The 19,094-nt window shown below is 43.3% G+C and overlaps 1 protein-coding gene across 1 annotated transcript; it reads left to right on the top strand.

Annotated features, from left to right (window-relative positions):
* The first annotated feature begins 3,588 nt into the window (after positions 1 to 3,588).
* On the top strand, positions 3,589 to 17,957 carry LOC309571192 (beta-1,4-galactosyltransferase 3-like). Its single transcript, XM_082278478.1, has 6 exons — positions 3,589 to 4,063; positions 10,936 to 11,171; positions 12,784 to 12,974; positions 13,582 to 13,704; positions 16,416 to 16,520; positions 17,445 to 17,957. Exons 1-6 carry the CDS (start codon positions 3,826 to 3,828, stop codon positions 17,584 to 17,586), a joined length of 1,035 nt encoding a protein of 344 aa, XP_082134604.1. The 5' UTR covers positions 3,589 to 3,825; the 3' UTR covers positions 17,587 to 17,957.
* The last annotated feature ends 1,137 nt before the right edge of the window (positions 17,958 to 19,094 follow it).

The raw sequence follows: 19,094 nt of genomic DNA, 5'->3' as shown, positions 1-19,094 counted from the left end.
GGTGCTGACCATGCCTCAGAAGTGAGTGAGTGATGGTCAAAACATATTTTTTTGGCAGTCATTTCTCCATCCCAAGGGGAAGGGTGCCACAAGCTGTCTCAGTGAAATGTCTATTTGACAGGAGCCCACTGCTGGCTATTCCACAAGCCTGGGAGAAGCTTGGATATCCAGTTCTTGTTTCTAATGCTTTCACTAATTTACTCTGTCACTGGTCCAAGGTACACGACATCGGCTATCTGGGTTTTTTAACAATAGGGCACTCACCTCCCAAAAACATGGAAGCAGTTTTAAGACTCTTCTGAGGAAGCCTTGCTAAAAATTTAGCATACTAGAACACAAGCCAAATTGATGCCTGTGTAATTAAAAAATCACATTCACAAAGGTGTTGCTAGAAGAACAATGTGCAGTTTACAAGCCAAGATCCTGCAAAAGGCTGAGAAAGAACTGCTGTGGCCAAAGTACCTGAAACATCCACCTCACCAGAAAACACAGTGTCATGGTTTAAAACCACCTCACCCCCCAAAAATGAGGAACAGCTCTGCTTGGCTGACAGATTCCACCTGCAGAAGGACTAATGCTACCTTCCTCTTCCCTTAATGGAAACCCTGGGGACTGGGAGGGCAGTGGAAAAGGCACATTGACCAGCACTGTATGAGCACCCAGCCTGGTATCACTGTGTTCCACCAGCTGCTCCTCCCCTCCTTGGGCCCTGCATTTTCAAGGCAAAGCTTCCCAAAGCCACTTTGCTGTACTTTCAGCAAGGATCTAGTGCAGCCCCCAGGAGACAGGGCATGGAGGAGAAAGGGAGAGAAAAAGAGCAAGCAAGAATGAATCTTATTAAGCAGGGTAAGGCACTTCTCTCAGACTCTCATTATGTTCAGGCCCGACTGGAGGTGAAACCGCACTTGGAGGGAGGGAGGGAGGGAGGGAAAGCCCCCTCCCTTGGGACAATCCAGAGGCTCTCGCACAAACTTAATTTCAAGCTCTGTTGAAGATGGTGTTTGGTTTGGTTTGGTTTTTTTCTGTATGCATTCAATTTAATTTCCCAGGGAGTTGTGTGAAAATGAGAAAGGCAGACCTTTGACTGTGAAGCCAGCCCCGTGCCTGTTTCTTACAGATCCAGTCTCACATTGTTTTCCTCCATCACTGCCCTCAATAAATCTCTGCACAGAGGTTGCTAAAATGCCCGCCACCTCCCTTCCACGCTTCAGTGGAGACAGTTACATTATTTTTTTTGCATTTAAGCAATCCAATTCATTTTTAATTCAAAACACACCCTAGTTTCCACAGCTCTGTTTAAAACAGGAGCACTGTGACCTTGAAAAGGCTCAGACCTGCTGGCACCATGAAGTTCTGACCCCTACTTTGCTCTCTGGTCCCAACTTGCTTGCTTTGTGTTGAGGAGAAGGCTCAAGGTGGGTTTATAATCCACTCATTTCAGTGTTGATGGTTGAAGGGGAAGGAGAGGAACTGCAGTTGGTTTGGAAGGCTCCTGAGGGAGACATTTCTGGAGATTCAGCTCTCTGAGCCTGCACAGAAGCACATGCTGGCTGGCTCCTCTGCAGACAGCTGATCTGCCTAGCCGTATTTAGTTTTCCAGTCAGGAGAACAAATATACACACAGGTGAAAATACACATTGGGGTAGGCTGTTGCCTTTCCATCTGACCTGCTTCTTCTACCCAAGAACTGGCACAGGGTAGCAATTTTTACAACTAAGCCCTGACTGCAAGGAAGTTAGCAGAGCCACTGATGTGGGACAGCTCTAGTGGGTCCAGCTTCAAACTTCTCCAAGACAGATGGAGGCAGACATGCTTTGTCCAAATTGTTCCTACATTGAGATTTCCTACTGTGATCCAAGGAAGGATTGCAAGCAAAACATAAAGCACTACTGGCCCTAAAACAATTGCTGTCTGCAACCCCAGATCGTACCATGAAAATCTTGGTTCCTTTCTTTGTTCCATAGCTGATGCAGAGATTAATTCTTTCCTGTCCTTGGCATTGTACTTGCTGGAGCTATCAGCAGAACACTGAGTGTTGCTTTGTTTTATGGAGGGGAAGACAGGCAGGGTGGGTTTGCCATGATGGTAGAGGGAATGGCACAAGGAGAATGTAAACAGTAGAGACTCATTGTGGTGTATAAAAAAACCAACCTTTGCAGCAGCAGCATTGGGTGGGTTTCAGTAAAGCAAGACTTTGCCCAGGGAAAAGAAATGTTCTCTACATTTTTTATTTAAAAACCCAATTAAGTTAAAATCAAATGTGAAATGATGACAATTTGCATCCAGGCCTTAACCAATCCACTTAAATTGAATAATGGGTTGTTCTGTGCAGGAGAATGACTGAGATCAAGTTTCCCATAGATGTGTCCCATACATCTCAGTCCAATTCTGAAGCAAGAGTATTCCCAACTTCTCACAGAAGTGATATCACTCTGTCCCCCCATCTTCTTCCCATGGCACGCCATTTGGAAGGCAAACAGCAGCACAAGCCTCACGAATCACAGAACAGGTAAGACTAGAAGGGGCCACTGGTGATCATCTGGTCCAGCCCTCCCGCTCAAGCAGGGTCCCCTAGAGCACATTGCTCAGGACTGTGTTCAGACACCTTTTGAATATCTCCAGGGAAAGAGACTTGCAGTCTGTCTGGGCAGCCTGTCCTGGTGCTCAGTGCTGTGCCTGGTCTGGGCCAGCACACACGGGCTGCCTGCCCAGCCAGCAGCTATGCCTTGGAGCAGGATGCTGGGCTCAGGGAGCCTGTTCCCTCTCACAGGTACAGATTTCCTTTTAACTCCCCAATGCAAACGCAGCCGACGACAACTCTGCTTTGAGGTCATGTAGCAATTTAATATCTGTAAAATGTCTTTTCCTCTGCTGCATTTAAGCAAAAGCAGGCACATGAGAACAGGCAGACGACTGACAGCACAATCTAAGTCCCACCTCTTTACAAAATCAGCCAGAGAAGAGAGGGGCATAAAAGCTGAAATTTTTAGGGGCAGCATGGCCTTGGCAGGAGGGCTCTCACAGTGGCCATGCTCCTGTGGTCCCTTTAGGCACTGGCTGAGGTGCATCCATTCCAAAGAATCACAGAATCAATCAGGTTGGAAGAGACCTCTGAGATTATCGAGTCCAACCTATGACCGAACACCACAATGGCAACTAGACCATGGCACTGAGTGCCACGTCCAGTCCTTCCTCACACACCTCCAGGGATGGAGACTCCACCACCTCCCTGAGCAGCGCATTCCAATGTCTAAATTTCCGTTCATCTCTCCCTGACCAGTTTAATAACCAGTTTAAAGTGAGGACAGCAGTCGGGTGTTGACCGAGGATACGACACAGGGTGCAGCCCAGCAGCCGCCCCTATCCCTCCACCTCCTCCCCCACAGCGGTTGCCGCCGAAAGAGGGGGCGAGGACTACACCTCCCAGCATGCTGCGCGGCAGCACAGCCCGGCCGGGGCCCGCCCTGCCCCGCTCTGCATGCTGGGAGCTGTAGTCTCGCCGGAAGGCGGGCGGGGGTGGGCGGGTGCTGCGCCTGTGCCACAGCGCGCCCGTGCCGCTGCCCCGGGGCGCTGAGCGGGGTGGCCTCCCACATCTCGTTTCCTCCGCCAGCCCGCTCGGCACAGCTCGCAGCGGGAAGGGGAGGTCTGGCTCTCGGCGTCCTGATGAAGCCCAGCGAGGGGAGCACGCTGCCGCCTCAGAAAGTTGGAGGAGAAGGAGAGAAGGAGGAGGTCTGCAGAGCGATGTAGCCCAGAACGTGGAACGGCAGCCCGTGGAAGGCAGTTCAGCTCCTCACCGCCCTGATCCCGGAGCATGGGCTAAAAACTATGATCCTCTCCCGTGTGGAAAATCATTGTTTTCTGCTGTTTGTGTTTGTCTTCCAAGCAATATTTATCCTGATCCTCTACCGAGGTGGACCTTCGAATGTGTTTCGCGGGTTTTTAGAGTCGCCTCGGGGGGCGGATTACTCGAAGCCCCATGATGTGTACACAAATCTCAGCTTGTTTACGCGGGCTCCCAGTGAGGACACGATGCCGTACTGCTCAGCGCAGTCCCCAGTCCTGGGTAGGTATGAACCATTCAAACACTGTGGAAACGTGGTGTGAAAGAACCTCTTTGGTGTGTCATAACCCTGAACGTGTCATAAATGTAAGTTGTATCTTCTTCAAACTTTTCCACTTTGAAACAGGTGTGCTGATGTACTTGCACTGATAAAATTTTCTCGTGTTAACTAACTTGTTTTTATTGGTTATGTGAGGAAAAGTATTTTACTGCCCTAAAAATTTCCAGTATTAAGAGTTTGGTTACATAGATGTCGAGATTGTAGAGCAAGAGTGAAAACAGTGCATGGTGATAATATCAAGTTAGTAATACTTTTTTTTTCCTGGCAGTCCTGTGTAAAATGTCCCAACAATTCAGTAACTGCATAACAATGACCTCTGAGCCGTATATCAAGCCTGTAGTTCAATATAAATTGATTAAGTTAACTTGAATTATCATTTATATGAGGATGTAGCTTGGCACCTTGCTCTTCATTGTAATCCTTTGGCCTATGATTGTTACACATCCTTTAGACTTAGAAACTACTCCATTAGACTGAAAATCTGGTCACAGGTTAATCTATATTTACAGTAGGACCAAACCAGAGTTCATCTTAGAAGCAGCATTCATCCAGCTGTTGCACTACTAAAACAGTTGAGAAATTTTAAGTCAGTACAAAGTCAAACCTATAAAGCAAGTGTATTGCTGGTGAAGCTCAGGCAATAGTGAATCCCTTCGACTCAGCCAGCCATGAATGGATTAAGTGCCGTCAGCATGCACTTTCAGCTGGTTTGGGGCCATCACCTTCTTAGAATGCTCTGTAGCAAGTTGCTCTTGTCAGGTTTTTCCGTACTGCATAGGTTTCTGCATGTCTAAGTGTTGTATACGCCTAGCCTTGGACCGCTGTTCAGCAGTGGCCCTGCTGTTCTGGGAACACATGGAGCCCGTTCAGAGCAAGTGGTTGACTTTGGTTCACGTGGAAGTTCTGTGGGAAGCCAGTGCTCTTGTGTCAAGTTGCTTACTTAGGTTAGAGAACTCTGCTGGGACCCTGTGGATGAGCCTGCTTAGACTGCAGTCTTTGTAGCGATGCTTGTTCTTTTGAGGTGTTTCCTTCTTCCCCTGTTGCTTGCAATTGAATTACGTACACGCAGTATGTATGATGAAATTGTAGGATAACTCTGGGCGTACGTTTCAGCATTTCCCTCAGAAATGGCTCTATTAAGTCCTGAAATCCTGATAGCACAGAGCCTTTTTGCACAGATGCCAGGTGTCACGGTCTCAGTGCACTGTAGCCCATCAGTTCTGGGAAGCTACAATTCCTTGTTTCAGGCTGAGTTGTTTTATTTGAAAAAGCACAGCAGAAACGTGACTGCACCTTATTTGTCTCCACTACTGATGAAAATCCTCTGTCCTAAAGAGTCAAATGAGACAGGTTTAGTGTCAAAAAAAAGAACCAAACAATGCTGCAGCTTGCCTGCAAACCATCAGATGAGCAAAAGTAGTGACGTATATGGAGGAGGCAGATGCAGAGTAAAATTACACTAATCTGTGCTCTTAGAGCTGTGAAATATTTTTAAGCACTCTTCTTCTCCCTGTCACCGGGAGTGCTGAGAACAGGGGATTGTCCTGCAGGCGGTACTTCGGAGCTAAAATGGAATGTTAGTCATAGACAGAAACAAACAGTAAGTTGGCTGGGAGAAAAAAAATCCAACCATGAGGCAAAGTATTTGTGGAAGCTTTGCTGTATGAAAATACTGAGTTGAGCATATGAGCCCTTGTTGAGGTGAAACACAAGTTAATTTGGAGCACTGATACAGATTCAGCTTAAGAAAAATTAGGTGTCTGCTTGTAGTGGTTTGGTCCAAAATACTCATTACTTAACTTGTTTACCTTCTGTGAGATAAGAATTAGGAGAAAGCAAAGTAGGCACAAAACTTAAAAGAACCCATGACACTGCTACAACTTAACTTTTACACTGTGATATTTCCCTTTCAATGTAGGAAGTAAATTACTACTTCTTGTATCACTGCATGCCAACCTCTTCTGGATGTTTTGCTTTTTTTTTTAACTGAGAAATGTGCTATTTTGTGAGGGAGTTGTCCTTTGTTTTGTATGTGATGGGCACATATGAATTGAGATATAAATACTTTATAAATGTCTTGAATAGTTGTTGCCATCGTCTCTCATGAGACGGTTGTTTCTTGGAAGCATTATACTGGAGAGAGCAATGCCTTTTAATATTAATTTCATAAACTCTATTAAATGAGATTTGAAATCAATTCTTGAGGACTCAGCCTCCAGTTCAGAGTTGACAATAAGTCACTGTGCCCACTCTAAAGCGTGTTAAAGTAACTGGAAGGAGGCCAAATGGCTTAAATGGTTTCTGCATCAGGGCTTTTATGAAGTGCAGCACTTTTTCCATTTATATATGTAGTAGATCATTTTGATAACTGTTTGAATGTAAATCAGCTTCCAGCTCATCTGTCTATTTCCTGTCTCCTGAATCTGCAGCAACTTGATTCTTCCAGGGCTGTGGAGTAAGAATTAAAGTGTAATTGCTAAATCTCTGCCTTAGAGGAACTAGATTCCTGCTGACTAGTGGTACTTTTTTAACTCCTAGTGGTGTCCACTGAACATTTTGTGACCAACTTGAAAATCATTGCAGGTGTTCAGTGTCTTCACTAATATTGTGAATAAATTACTTGAGTTCCCTCAAAGGTTAAAGTTTCTACACAAGTAACTGGTTTCTTCCTCCTTTCTTTTTAGGAAAAGCAAAGTGTTTATATGCCAGGGTTGTACTTCTTTAAACAGAACAAAGTAGCTTTTAAATTTGAAATTTGATTTTCTCACATTGCATGCAGGATGTTTTGTTTCAGTTCATCTTTTCCTCTCACGAGGAATGCTCTTTTCGATGCTAGAAGACTTGGCTTTTTTTATTATTTCTGTTTTGGTTTAAAGGAGTACCTTGCTTCCTGCCTGGTATGTGCTGAACAAATTGGTTTGGCCCTCGAGGACTTTAATAGTTCAAAGTTCTGTCTGTAACTCTGCTGTTTATAATTCACTCATGCTATGGAAGGATTTTTTTCCAAGCCCTTCTTATAGCAGTTACTGCCTTTCACTCCCATCTGTCATAACCTGTTCATGAGCAGGACCATCTGTTGTATTAAGTAGCTCCTGCTACATTTTTTAATGCTGCCAGTGTTTCTTCTCTTGGATTTAAGGAGAAATAAAAAGGTGACAGTGCTAATGCTGAGATTTATTTTCAGGTGCCATTGCAGCAGCCTTGTATTCTATCATTAGAAACTGACGCTTAAGTGAAAGCTGTTGGTCTGATTTTTAATTTTTTTTTTCCCAAGCAGTGATAGAATTATACAACTATGACTCTGTTAATGTAGTGTGTGGTGCTGCACTATCTGAGTGCAGCATTCACCCATGCTACTGTTCCTGTTTGCTCATCTTGTGTAGGTTCTGATTATTCTGATTGGGCTCGGTAATTATAGCTGCAAACTCTAAACAGAAGTCCTGGAGTTACTTTCCTAAGGTGGGATAGATATGGTCAAAGTCAATAGATCACCTGACGGGCAAGTATGCTGCCTGGAAAGTAAAGCAAACAGGGAGTGTGCTGTCACTGGCACCAGCTGACAACACAGACAGGGAATTGTGAGGCTTAACTCTACACACTGAAGTTTCATATTCATTAAACACCCTCCGTGTGATGGTACAGCACAGAAACATCTTAGGAACCAGGCCATGGAAAAATTGCTTGGACACTTCAGGTTGTTGATCCTGTACCCTGCCTCAACAGGGATCCTGTGCTTCCTTGTATGTCTAAGATGGGTTTTTCTTCCTTTCCCAAAGCTGCACTTTGGCAGTTTTATTTATCCCTCTTTGGTCTCCAGCTTTCAACTGCTCTGTTCACATTTGGGATTTAATTGGATTAGATTGCATTAGCCTTTTGTTAGCTGGACAGCAGGGAGACATGAGAGGCAGAACGTAGCTTGTAGCCAAGGAGCATAGGGCAGCCAGAGGTTTTGGGGATATAAGTCACACTGATTTTGGGGTTTTTTTCTTCCCTTGGCATATTCTAGATTGAGTTTCTGAGCTGATTTGTTTGAGGTATGGAGCCAAGCAGCATGGGAGAACATGATATCTTGAAAAACCTGGAAAATGCAAATGTTATATTCCTGAATGGTATGCTTGGTTATGGAAGGAGAGAACAGGAGTGAAGCTATTCACATTATCTTACTCATACCCTTATGTTCAAAGGAAAATCTTATTTTTTCTGGAATTTAAGGATTATTCCTGCAGAATCTTACTCTGTAATACAGAGTCCCACGTGTTTTATAGAAAACAAAACCCTGCCTTTGTGGGAGAATAAAAGGGATTAATTCCCTTTCTTATTTTTTCCTTAGAGCAATGATCTATAGTTGAAATCTCTGAATATAATACTTCTTTAGCAAGCTCCAGTTGTCATCAGATCAGTGGTTAATAGTGCTTTAGTTGAAAGATCTGATAATCAATGAGTCCCTAAATCTAAACAGCAACATAAACTGTAAGTTGATAACATTGTTGGACTGAAACGTGGGGGTCTAAAAGGTGGGAAAAGAAACTGTGTGCATGGAAGTAGGAAATAACACCATGAAATCTTCACTGTAAGTGTGACCTAGATTCATAGCCCACAGAATGATTCTCTGAAGAACCACCCTTCTGTTTCAGGTACAAATACATGGCAATGTACTCTGCTTTCCTGCTGCAGGTAATGCAGTGAAAATCAAATTCTTCTGTATTTTAAATAGTTGGAGAAGGACTGAAACGTGAATTTAAGAGTCAGCTCTTGCAAAATCTTGCTGACAAGCAAAAGTCAGGCTTTCTTTTTAAAAACAAACAAACAGAAACCAACAAAACCCATGCAGTGGGATTCAGACCAGACATTTTTGACAGCATGAGAAATGGTATCAGTGGCTCTTCAGACTGACCTTCAGGAAATGCCATTTGTGTGTTCCTCCGGGAAGAGAAGGAGGCACTTATGAAGTATAGGTTTGCTCATTAGAAATGTGAGGTGTAACAACTTCCTCATGGTAGAAAAATGTTCCCCAGTTCTGAATGGACACTTTGAATTTTTTGACAAATTTAGTCCTTAAGCCCTGTTACTGCTCTAAAAAACCCCCAACCAACCCAAAGCCAACCAACCAAACCCCCCAAAAAAACCAAACCTCTAAAACCAGGGGAGAGATGTTGCTTCCTTCTGTGTCACTTAAACAGGATATGGGTGTGGGCAGGCTCAGTTTTTTTGTTTGTTTGTTTTTGTTAGAACTGTAGCAGAGGCTTGAATATAGGATGGGCTGGAAGAAGCATATTCTGGACTCACCTGCTCATTTAGTCTTAGAACACAGCTGTACCTTTTCCTGCTCAAATAAAAGCTTCTAAACACCAGGCCTAAATATTTGCTCTCTCTCAGGCTTCATTGTCAGAAGGTTTTGAGAGAATAATTTATTTCAGTGGTTTAAGAGGGAGTCTGACTTACAAGATACTGAAAACCTGATTTAGGACAGCCATAGCATTAATTATCAGCTTGGAAAGAAAGGAAAGTCTTGTTTATAGCTATATAAAAAAACAACAACAAACTTGCCCTAAAGACTTCTGATGCAAAAGAACATTCTGCCTTTGGCAGCATGGCCTGCAAAGAATTTTTGAATAGAACTGTCATTTGAAATTGTCAGCTTCTAATTATGATTTAGGTGAAAGTTTTTCCCTAGTTCATTTAAACATTGGATGTTAATCTTGTTCTGCATCTGTGCTTTATTTTCTTAAAAGTTCTGAGTTGTAGGAAACCATTAAGACACACTGATTTGTATATAAATACAAGTCTTCTGCTACTTCTGGAAGCTTTTCTCACTACCCAGGAGGACAGGCATTTAAATAATTGTAGAATTTGTTTATTCATATTGTAGCAATGAAATTTGTGTTAAAATGGTAACTGACAGTTAATACTGACTCTTTTTCACTCGTGACATGTCAGTATTTTTCCATCTGAAGAATGGAAGAATTCATGTAAAAATGCAGATTTATTTTAATTACGTAAAAATTCTTGAACATATCCAGTATATTTTGTATTTAAAAATGAAGTGCTGAGTAGATGAACAACCATATATCATTTCCTTTGCTACCCTGTGCCTGTTCCTGAAAATGCATCTTTCTTCTTTCTCAGTTCTGTCATCTGCTTCTCCCAGCATTTTGAAGTACTGCCTGCTTGTCGCAGTGTATAAAATGAAATAATATAGCAAATACAGCCATTGTGGCATGTGATTATAACATCAAATGGAACTTGAAATGCTTTTAAAGGTAAAGCTGACATTTCCTAAAGCATTTGTATTCATCCAGGCTTTAAACTGTTTCTCCCCTGACCTGCTGAGTATCCACTTGTACATCTTTGTCCTTGAATCTCTTCTGAAAGAGGCTAAGAGAAATTTTCCAAATGGGTAGCAAAAGCAGATGTGTCTGTTCATCTTGAATAATTTTCAACGCTATTTCTTTCCGTGAATACATTTATTCAAGGATCTCATCTAAGCAACACAAGACTATAGTAGGCAGCCAATCCCAGGGAAAAGCAGCTGTGCAGCAGCCCAGGGAGACTTGCTGGCTGTGCCAGGACTCGGGATGCCTGGCAGGTAGCATGTCCTGCTGGTGCTGAGCCTGGCACCACTCGGTGCGGAGCCGGGGGAGGTGGCCAGCAGGCAGCGGTGAAATTTGTCACTGAGGCACATCTGTGTGGGCACTGTTAGCTGTTCTCTGGTGGGGCTGCTGTTTGAAGGACTGAACGTGGGTAGCTAATCTGGGAGGTCTGAATAAAGGTGGAGGAACATCACTGATGTTCCGTTTTCTGTCTCTCCTTACAGTTGGTCCATTAACCATCACCTTCAGGGTGCTTCCTAGTGAAAGGGTGATCATGAAGAGAAATCCTTTTGTTCAGCCTGGTGGCCACTACAGGCCACCTCACTGCTTTCCACGCTACAAATCTGCCATCCTCGTGGCCTACAGGAACCAGGAGAAGTACCTGCGCCATCTTCTCTACTATATCCATCCTTTCCTGCAGCGCCAGCAGCTCAGCTACACTATCTACCTGATTCAGCAGGTAAATCAATCTAAGTCACATGTGCCTGCTGGGAAGCTCAGCTACACCACTTAAGGGTTAGGCTCTGAACAAGAAATGTGACTCTTCTGATGTGGAAATACTGTTTTATGCACGGGCTGAGAGGATGTCAGATATGTGCTGTCCCATCTCCATGGGTGTTAATGATTGAAATACCATACCACTTGTCAAGATCATAGTTCTGCTATTAATTGGTTCTGTTGTGGTTTTTTTCCTGGTGGTATGAACTTGTCACTAAGTGGTTGTGCTGGTTTGAAAGTAAACCAACAGGAGAAATGAACCCCCACACAACCACCTCGAGAAAGATTTCAGGTCAGAATGACAATTTAGTAGAAAGATTACAATAAATGTGAAAAAACAGAAACACTGGCTTAAGCTGACAGAGTACAGCCTGTCCCCCTGTTGGTCAGGGTGGTGGTCACAGTCTGATTAAGTGATGGGTGCAGTGTCGAAAACAGTGGTCCTGTGGAAGGTCTGGTCCTCATCTGGGTCCCTCAAGTGGTGGTGGTGGTGGTGTCCCAAGTCCCCAAATCGAGATGATATGCGGTCAGGTTCTGGTGGTACATCCCCCAGGGCGGGGAGTTTCACAGTGAAGTGATGCAGTCCTATGAGTGATAGAATATTTTTGCAGTCTTGATGGTCGATGCTGCTGTCTGTTCTGCTGGTGCCATTGAGTTCATGATGGCCACTTAGCAGAGACAACCCCTTCAGGATGAATGGGACTGCTGCTTCACCGGAGGGAGTTACCGCAGCTGAAGAAAAAGAAACGCTCTCGTGCCTCGCAGGGTTGCCTCTTTTTTCCTATCTCATTTAACACCCAGCTCGTAGCCTGAGGGGTGGCGTGTGCGCTGGGCAGCTACTGCAAACGACCCATCGTTAACAGTTTGTGAGAAAATGATGTAGAGGAAAGTAGAATACAGAGTTTGGTTACACCCCACATTAGCACTTTCCTTTTGTAACCCAAGACGGTGGTAACTTTTATTTTCCTCTTTTTAAGAGATTCGTGTGGTTTGTCTGTAGCTTGTCAGCGTGGCTGCTGACCGAAACCTGGGGACTAAATGCTGAAGTGAAGTTGGATATTTTTAGTCTGTATCAAGTACAAACATGTGGCTTGACCCTGCTGTGGCTCAGTCCGTGCAGGTGAAACAGCCTTTTGTACCTGAAGTGGGGTAGTGTTGCAAAAGATCAGTGGCAAGGGAGCAAGTTTTGGATTCATCAGTTAAAACCAACAGTTGATTGGGAGGCCAAAGACGCTTTTTTGTTTGACCAAGATCTATTTTTCTCATTTGTAAGCCTTAATAAACAGCAGTCAGGGCAAAAGTGTTGCTGTGCAGATTACACCTGAGGATTGGCTTATGGGTGTCTTGAAAGTCAGCCTTCTTCAAGTGCCAACAGTGCACAGCCCCTGACACAGCAAAGCTGACAATTTTGAGTGTGTGGTGAAGAGGATGGGTGACATTTTCAAAGCTGGGAGCATGGAATTTGGAGCCAGTAATAAATCATTCAATTGAATAAGGCTTTTTGACTAAAACAGATTTTAACTGAGTTATTATCTTTGTTGTTTTGATGAAGAAATGTAGGTTTTCTTTTCCAGGTAGGGACTGGTTCATTTAACCGAGCAAAGCTGCTTAATGTTGGTGTCCGGGAAGCCATGAAGGATGAGGAGTGGGACTGCCTTGTCTTGCATGATGTTGACCTGGTCCCTGAGAATGATTATAACCTCTACATTTGTGATGAATACTATCCCAAGCACATGGCCAGTGCCATGGATAAATTTCAGTACACGTAAGTGCCTCCATTTGCTTCCTGTGGATATATTCCAATTGATTCACTTTCTGTTAGGAAGTATGGGTGGGAACAGTGAAAGACACAGCCTTTATGAGGTTTTCTGTGTATAAGTTGTGCAGTAGTGACTTCCCTGGAAAAGGATATTCTTGACCCAAGCATGCAATCTTGAATGTTTCCTTGCTTGTAATTCCCTGTTCCACAGTTAGCTCAGCTTGGCAAATGACTGGCAGGTTTCTCTTTGACTTTCCTTCAGGAAAAAAAGTATCAGGTTGGAGTATCGGGTCACATGGAACATGATGTTGTAGGATACAGGTACTTTAAACTGATCCAAGAAATGAAGTTTGAAACCAGCTTACTTTGGGGGAAGGTGGTGGGAATCAATGAGGGGACTGGAACATCATGGGACTTACACTGGGGTTACTCTTCTGGGTTTTGGCATTGTCATGACAGCGTCTGCAAATATGCAATTAATGTATGTGTGACTTGGATCACACTGTTAGTTGTAGAGGACAGGTATTAGCTTTCAATAGTGATGCTTTGGGTTTTGTTGGTTGGGGTTTTTGGGGGGGGTGGTGCTTGTTTACTTGTTTGTTTTCTCTTTTAGTCTGCCATACAAGTCCTTTTTTGGGGGCGTGTCTGCTCTGACTCCAGAACATTACATGAAGATGAATGGGTTTCCCAACACATACTGGGGCGACAGTGGTGAAAATGATGACATTGCTACAAGGTACCAATGCACAGGACAGGCTTGAAATGGATTTAAGCTGGCAAGTGAAGCATAGCAGCACCCTCGGAAAGGAACCAAGACACTGTTCCTTCATGTGCTTGCACTATCATTATAATCCCCAATGCTCTTGGTACTGGGAATGCTTACTATCAGGAGATGCTCAGAACCTATGAATCCAATCACTGTGTGCTGGGAAAACAATGCTTTCTCATTTCTGGAGAGCGGAATGTTACTTCACATCCTTGTGCCTTCAGTGCAAGGGGTTATAACCACTTGTAGTTGGTAAGTGCCTCCCCAAGGGAGGGAAGGCATCTGCAATCATGAAGGATAAGAAGGTACTTAACTAATTCTCAGACAGTTGGGAATTTAAGTTAAGTGCATTTAGGTTGCTCCAAGTGTTACCTAATCACTGATACTTGGCATTAAGGAACACAAGGAAATCTGTCTTTTGTCTGCAGTGCTGGGTGATGGAGAAGCCTGTGTACCAGTGTGAGTCAGTGACAGCAAGAGTTGATGGTTTTTCTTGTACTTTGGTTGCCATGGCAGCAGCATTCTATAGACGAGTTTAGTTCCAGGTGCTCTGCCTAATGCGAATTCTTCAAGTACAGAATCGTGGCTGCAGCTTCTCTATTCAGCTTTGGAATTGCACTGTGCACCTTTATGATCCAGCACTGAGGCAGGCTCATGGGGAGTTTATAAAACTAAACTGACCATGGAAAGCCTTTGTTATTTTTGTCTTGCATAATGTGACAAGTTACACGAGGTTTTTTTCAAAGCAGTATTCATCTGGGAATTGAAAGCCAGATCTTCTAACATAGAATTCCTCCTTTGCCTTTCAGAGAAAGCCAACTAAAAGGTTGTATGGTTGTTTAGAGAGTCAGCATTTATGAAAGGAAGAGAATGCCAGGAAAATAGATCTTTACATCAAGCACTACAATACTGGGTCTATTCAGCTGTTCTTCATATAGCTTAGGCATCTAATTTGGTTTTTGGTACCAGGGGTATAGACTCATGCCAGTTGTGCATAGGAGTGCGCTTCTTTGAAGAGAATCCTGGAAGGCAAGTGAATTATATAGCTCCCAAAATAGCCTTTTCTGGAAGGGAATTAGAGCAGATATTTTCAGAGAAAACTTAACTAATGATTAGCAATGTTTTGGCCCAGAGATACATGGAGGCCATGGGCAGTGCCTGTTAATGATTTATTCACATTCTGAAGTCTCAACCTGCAGAAGTTAGGAATGAACTGGCTGTTCTTCAATGACCATCTGGGATCTGGGTTTTAGGAGGTGCTCAAGTACTTCTTACCATGTAGCAAAAAAATTAATGAATCTCTTTTTTTGACATTTCAATGTCCAGTTTCAAAAAGTTCTGTGCAAAGATGATTTTTCTTCTAGGATCCTCCCTATTAAAAGCAGAGTTAATAAAAAAACCTGCCAGCTGCTACTTATAGTTGGCAGACTGCAGCACTCTATAATACAAGTCATAGCAAATACCAGGTTCTACCTTCTATTAGAAGAAAACACTACTCTAATTGGAGCCACTCATGGGTTAACATTTTCACCTACAGGAAAGACTGTTGGCCTCTTCTTAACAGTAAATGAATGTATTAACTGTTCCAGGCTACAGTTTTAGTCTTTATTTTGCAATGCAAAAACCTGTAACAGCAAAGCTAGTTTAGTGTTCTTGCTTTTTTGTCTCTTCATGATTGAATGTGCCATAAGCTTATGTTCAGAAAACAAGAAACTTTGGCTAAAACTCCATCTGAAATAATAGTACTGTAACACTGTCAGTGAAGTGTTATAATCATCTGATGGCTCTAGCCTAACAAATATTTTCAGTTCCGTAGCCTTTCAGCTTCATAACATTCCTGCTGTATCAGATCCCAATGGAACACAGTCAAATGCTGCCAACATGCCAGTTAGATAATCTCAGTTGAGCAAACATTCATTCTTACATTCACAGGAATTTTCTCTGCCTAAGGGCTGTCCTGTGATAAGAGAGGTTTGGTAGCCCTAGCACTATTAAAGGCACTTTTTATTGGCAAAGTAACATAGATGCTATCAGCAATGGGTTGTGGGTTGCTTGAAAGTCACCCAAAATGCTGGTTTTAGAAGCTCTGTTCTGGAATTCTGAGCCTTCAGTTCCTCTTATCTAATGATCCTGCAGCTGAGCTTACATATGTTTGTCTGGTGCCTGTATTTATCCCTAATCTTTTATGAATTATTATGAATTTTATGAACCAGTCTAATCAGGCCATCTGAATGAATGGCACTTCTCAAAGAACAGAGAGGCTTAATCTGGTTTGGAAACTCAGGACTGACTTCCTTTCAGAAACTGCAAGTTTGAGATTTTTTTAGTTTTGGGGGGGGGGGTTTATGTTTAGGTGATGGACCTTTAGGCAGCAAAAGCTCTGCTCTTAGGAGGAAGTGGAATAATGCTCATTTGTCAGATTCAGGGGAATTGCTCTTGAATGCTCTATGTTGAAGTTCATTCCCTGCTTGCTCTAATCCCCTTGTGCCCTGTGAAAATGCACTGCAGCTGGGAGCTTTCTAGCCCAAGCCTGGCCGAGAGCCCGCTAGAGAAGATCATGTGGCCCTATGCTGCTTCTGCACTTTGTTTTTATTGCATTAACACTGAAAATTATCTCTGACTCTGAGCCTGGAAGTGGCACCTTGATACCTAAGCAAACACATTTGTATGTTGTTTTAAAGGATTCACTTAGCAGGGATGAAGATAGTCCGGACTTCACCCCACCTTGGACGCTACCGAGTGATGGACTACAATGAAGAGACAGAGAGACAAGAGCCTTGGAGGAGGTACCTGGTGGGGCTCGGGGCTGCTCTGTGCCTTGTGGCAGGGTGGCTGTTCGTGTCATCTTCCCCAGAACAGGCTAAGTATGGCTCATGTCACTGCTGCTTTTTCTGCTTTAGGGAGGCTATTTAAAAGCAGCCCCCAGTCAGTTTCAACTGAATCATTCAGCTCCTGTCTTCAAGTTTGAAGGGTTTCTCCTCTTTCCTACCTTTTCTTCCTATTGTAAAGGACACATGCCAGCTAGGAAGCTAAAACATCAGATTTAAATACGAAATTATTCAGGAAGTAAAACTTAAAGAAAAAAAAATACTGCCTGTCTTGTAAATAGGGAGATTGCAGTTTAAAGAGGCACTGTGTTACAAGTTCCCAATAATAAAAGCTTGCTCTTCAGTCTGTGGAGTTAATGTGCCATTAAAATAGTGGAAAGCAATATTCTAGTTTGAAGACATGAGAAAGGTGCTATGAGAGACTTTATCAAAGACTGTTTTATATAGAAGAGCTGGAGGAGGGTGTTGGGTCAAGTGTGGCGGAGGCTTCTCATACCGACAGTGCAGATTTCTCTTTATCATCTCAAAACCCAGGTTTCCATAACAACCCTGTCAAAAACCTACCTACAGCAGCCTCTGTACACCGTGGCTGCAAACTTCTGTGTTGCGCTCCCAGATCTCTCTGAGCTGCTGCCAGCTCCTTGGCTTTTGGAGACTGTAGCTGCCACCTCACTGGTCTCCCTCTCTCATCAGGGTCCAGTCTGAATTGTCCTCCTTGTTTGGAACACGATGCAAACCTACTCTAATCTGTTCAGTCTGTATCATGGGAAGAATTGTCTCAGGGCTTTTCTGCCTTCAGGAAGACTTCTTTTCTTCTGCAGCTTCAGCTGCAAATGTTATCTTCTTTCTTCCATCTAACCACAGGTATTCTTCCTCCCTCAGGCCTCCTTCCCGACACAACACCAGAAAGACATGGAAAGCTGATGGAATGAATACATTACAGTTCAGGCTCCTTTCAAGGACTAAGCATCCTCTTTATACTAAGATCACTGTGGATATTGGATATGTTCCCCCATTTTCTTGAGACTGAAAATAAAGCAGAGGTTGGGTGCCACATGGGCATTCAGCCAATACCTCCCATTTTCCTGTGGCGTCTGCCCCACCTGAGATTAACCCTTTTGCCTTTCACTTTTCTTCAAACTGTTCCAGATTTAGAAGAGGCTCCAGGAATAGGGTATGACAGCTACTAAACAGCCTGTGGCTTACTGTAAAAATTGTCCAAGTCACTGTAAAACTGACTCCTGAGCCATGTCTCTGTGACAGGAAGCTGATCCAAGCTTTCTGGAACCTTTGTTCGGTAGCTGGATAGCTCTGTCCTGCTTTGTACTAAGTGTTAATTGGGATGCAAGCCATTCTGTCAGAGTGGCCTCTGACGTGTTGTATTTTGAGAAAGTGTTGAAGCCAGTTACAGTTCTATAAATATCTCCTGTGAATTTGAGTAAAATAAATTGAGTTATGTGTTTGGCTTAAGAGTTTTATAAAATATTAAATAAGAGTGTAATAAAAGAGAAAGTTGCCCTGAAACCAAGTTTAAATCCCTGATTTTTTTTTTTCTGACCTGAACAACGACTGTTTAAATTATTTTATTGTAGCTGCAAGTAATGCAGTCTAACCTTCTGCTCAGAGCAGCAAAATTAATCTACTACTACAGCTGTGGCTCAAACATTAAGTGTCATTCAAAGCTGAGCTGTCTTCAGTACAAAATACTTCTGAGAAATTAAATACTAGAGCAAAAACAAAGTCAAACATGTCAACAGTGGAGCTGTGACCCTGGCAGGAATGCATTTGTACTTACCTGACTGTGAGATTGACACAGTCTGCCCAAACCCTTACCCTTGCTGTAAAATTTCTTTCTCTGCCAACTCAGTCTGTGGCACTGCCTGCCAGGTCCAGTTACTTTGAGAGTGTGACACAGGATATTTTGGCTTGTTACTTAAAGATACAAAAATTCCTTCTTCACTGAAAAGCTGCATCTATGCCACTATACCTACAAACATTTAAAGTTTCAGTCTTTACAGTTGGAATAATGTCCTAAAAGAAACTCTCCCAAGCTTGGCTTCACATCAACATGTAAAGACAGTTAAATACAATGCAGTAAGTCAAGTGCTCTAATCAAGATTTCTGCAGAAATGCTGCAGCACAGTGGAACAGCTGGTTATCCACAGACATTCACCTGTTCCTTGAGCAAGACTCACAGATAATGGCCTGGGTATGTAGACAGATACACACTCTGCTAACAGTGTGGCCCAAAGCATTAAAATATGTGGAGAGGAATTTCTCCCTATTCAACACAGCTGGCCACTGCTGTTCCTTCCCCATCCCTGGAGAGTAACAGGCATAACCTGCTGCAGAATGAGATTGATCACTACCATGGGTTACATCAGCAGTCCCACAGCAGGGGACACTGTGGTGTGAAGGACAAGACACTCTGGAGTTCAGTGGACTGCATTTATTGAGAGATTTGCAACACCCCCTTACCCATTACCATTACTGCCCTTCCCTCACACATAAGCAGTTTTTCCTTAGGCTAGA

This window comes from Coloeus monedula, assembly GCF_965178545.1.
Source record: "Coloeus monedula genome assembly, chromosome: 3".
In the NCBI taxonomy this organism is placed as follows: domain Eukaryota; kingdom Metazoa; phylum Chordata; class Aves; order Passeriformes; family Corvidae; genus Coloeus; species Coloeus monedula.
This window is presented reverse-complemented; position numbering and strand designations above follow the sequence as displayed.

What these genes read in the sequence shown, in the direction of transcription:
- LOC309571192 (XM_082278478.1), top strand. Translation starts at nt 3,826, where the DNA reads ATGATCCTCTCCCGTGTGGAAAATCATTGTTTTCTGCTGTTTGTGTTT. An exon ending in AATGATGACATTGCTACAAG is followed by an intron (nt 13,705 to 16,415) that starts GTACCAATGCAC and finishes GTTGTTTTAAAG; the next exon opens with GATTCACTTAGCAGGGATGA. An exon ending in AGACAAGAGCCTTGGAGGAG is followed by an intron (nt 16,521 to 17,444) that starts GTACCTGGTGGG and finishes TTCCTCCCTCAG; the next exon opens with GCCTCCTTCCCGACACAACA.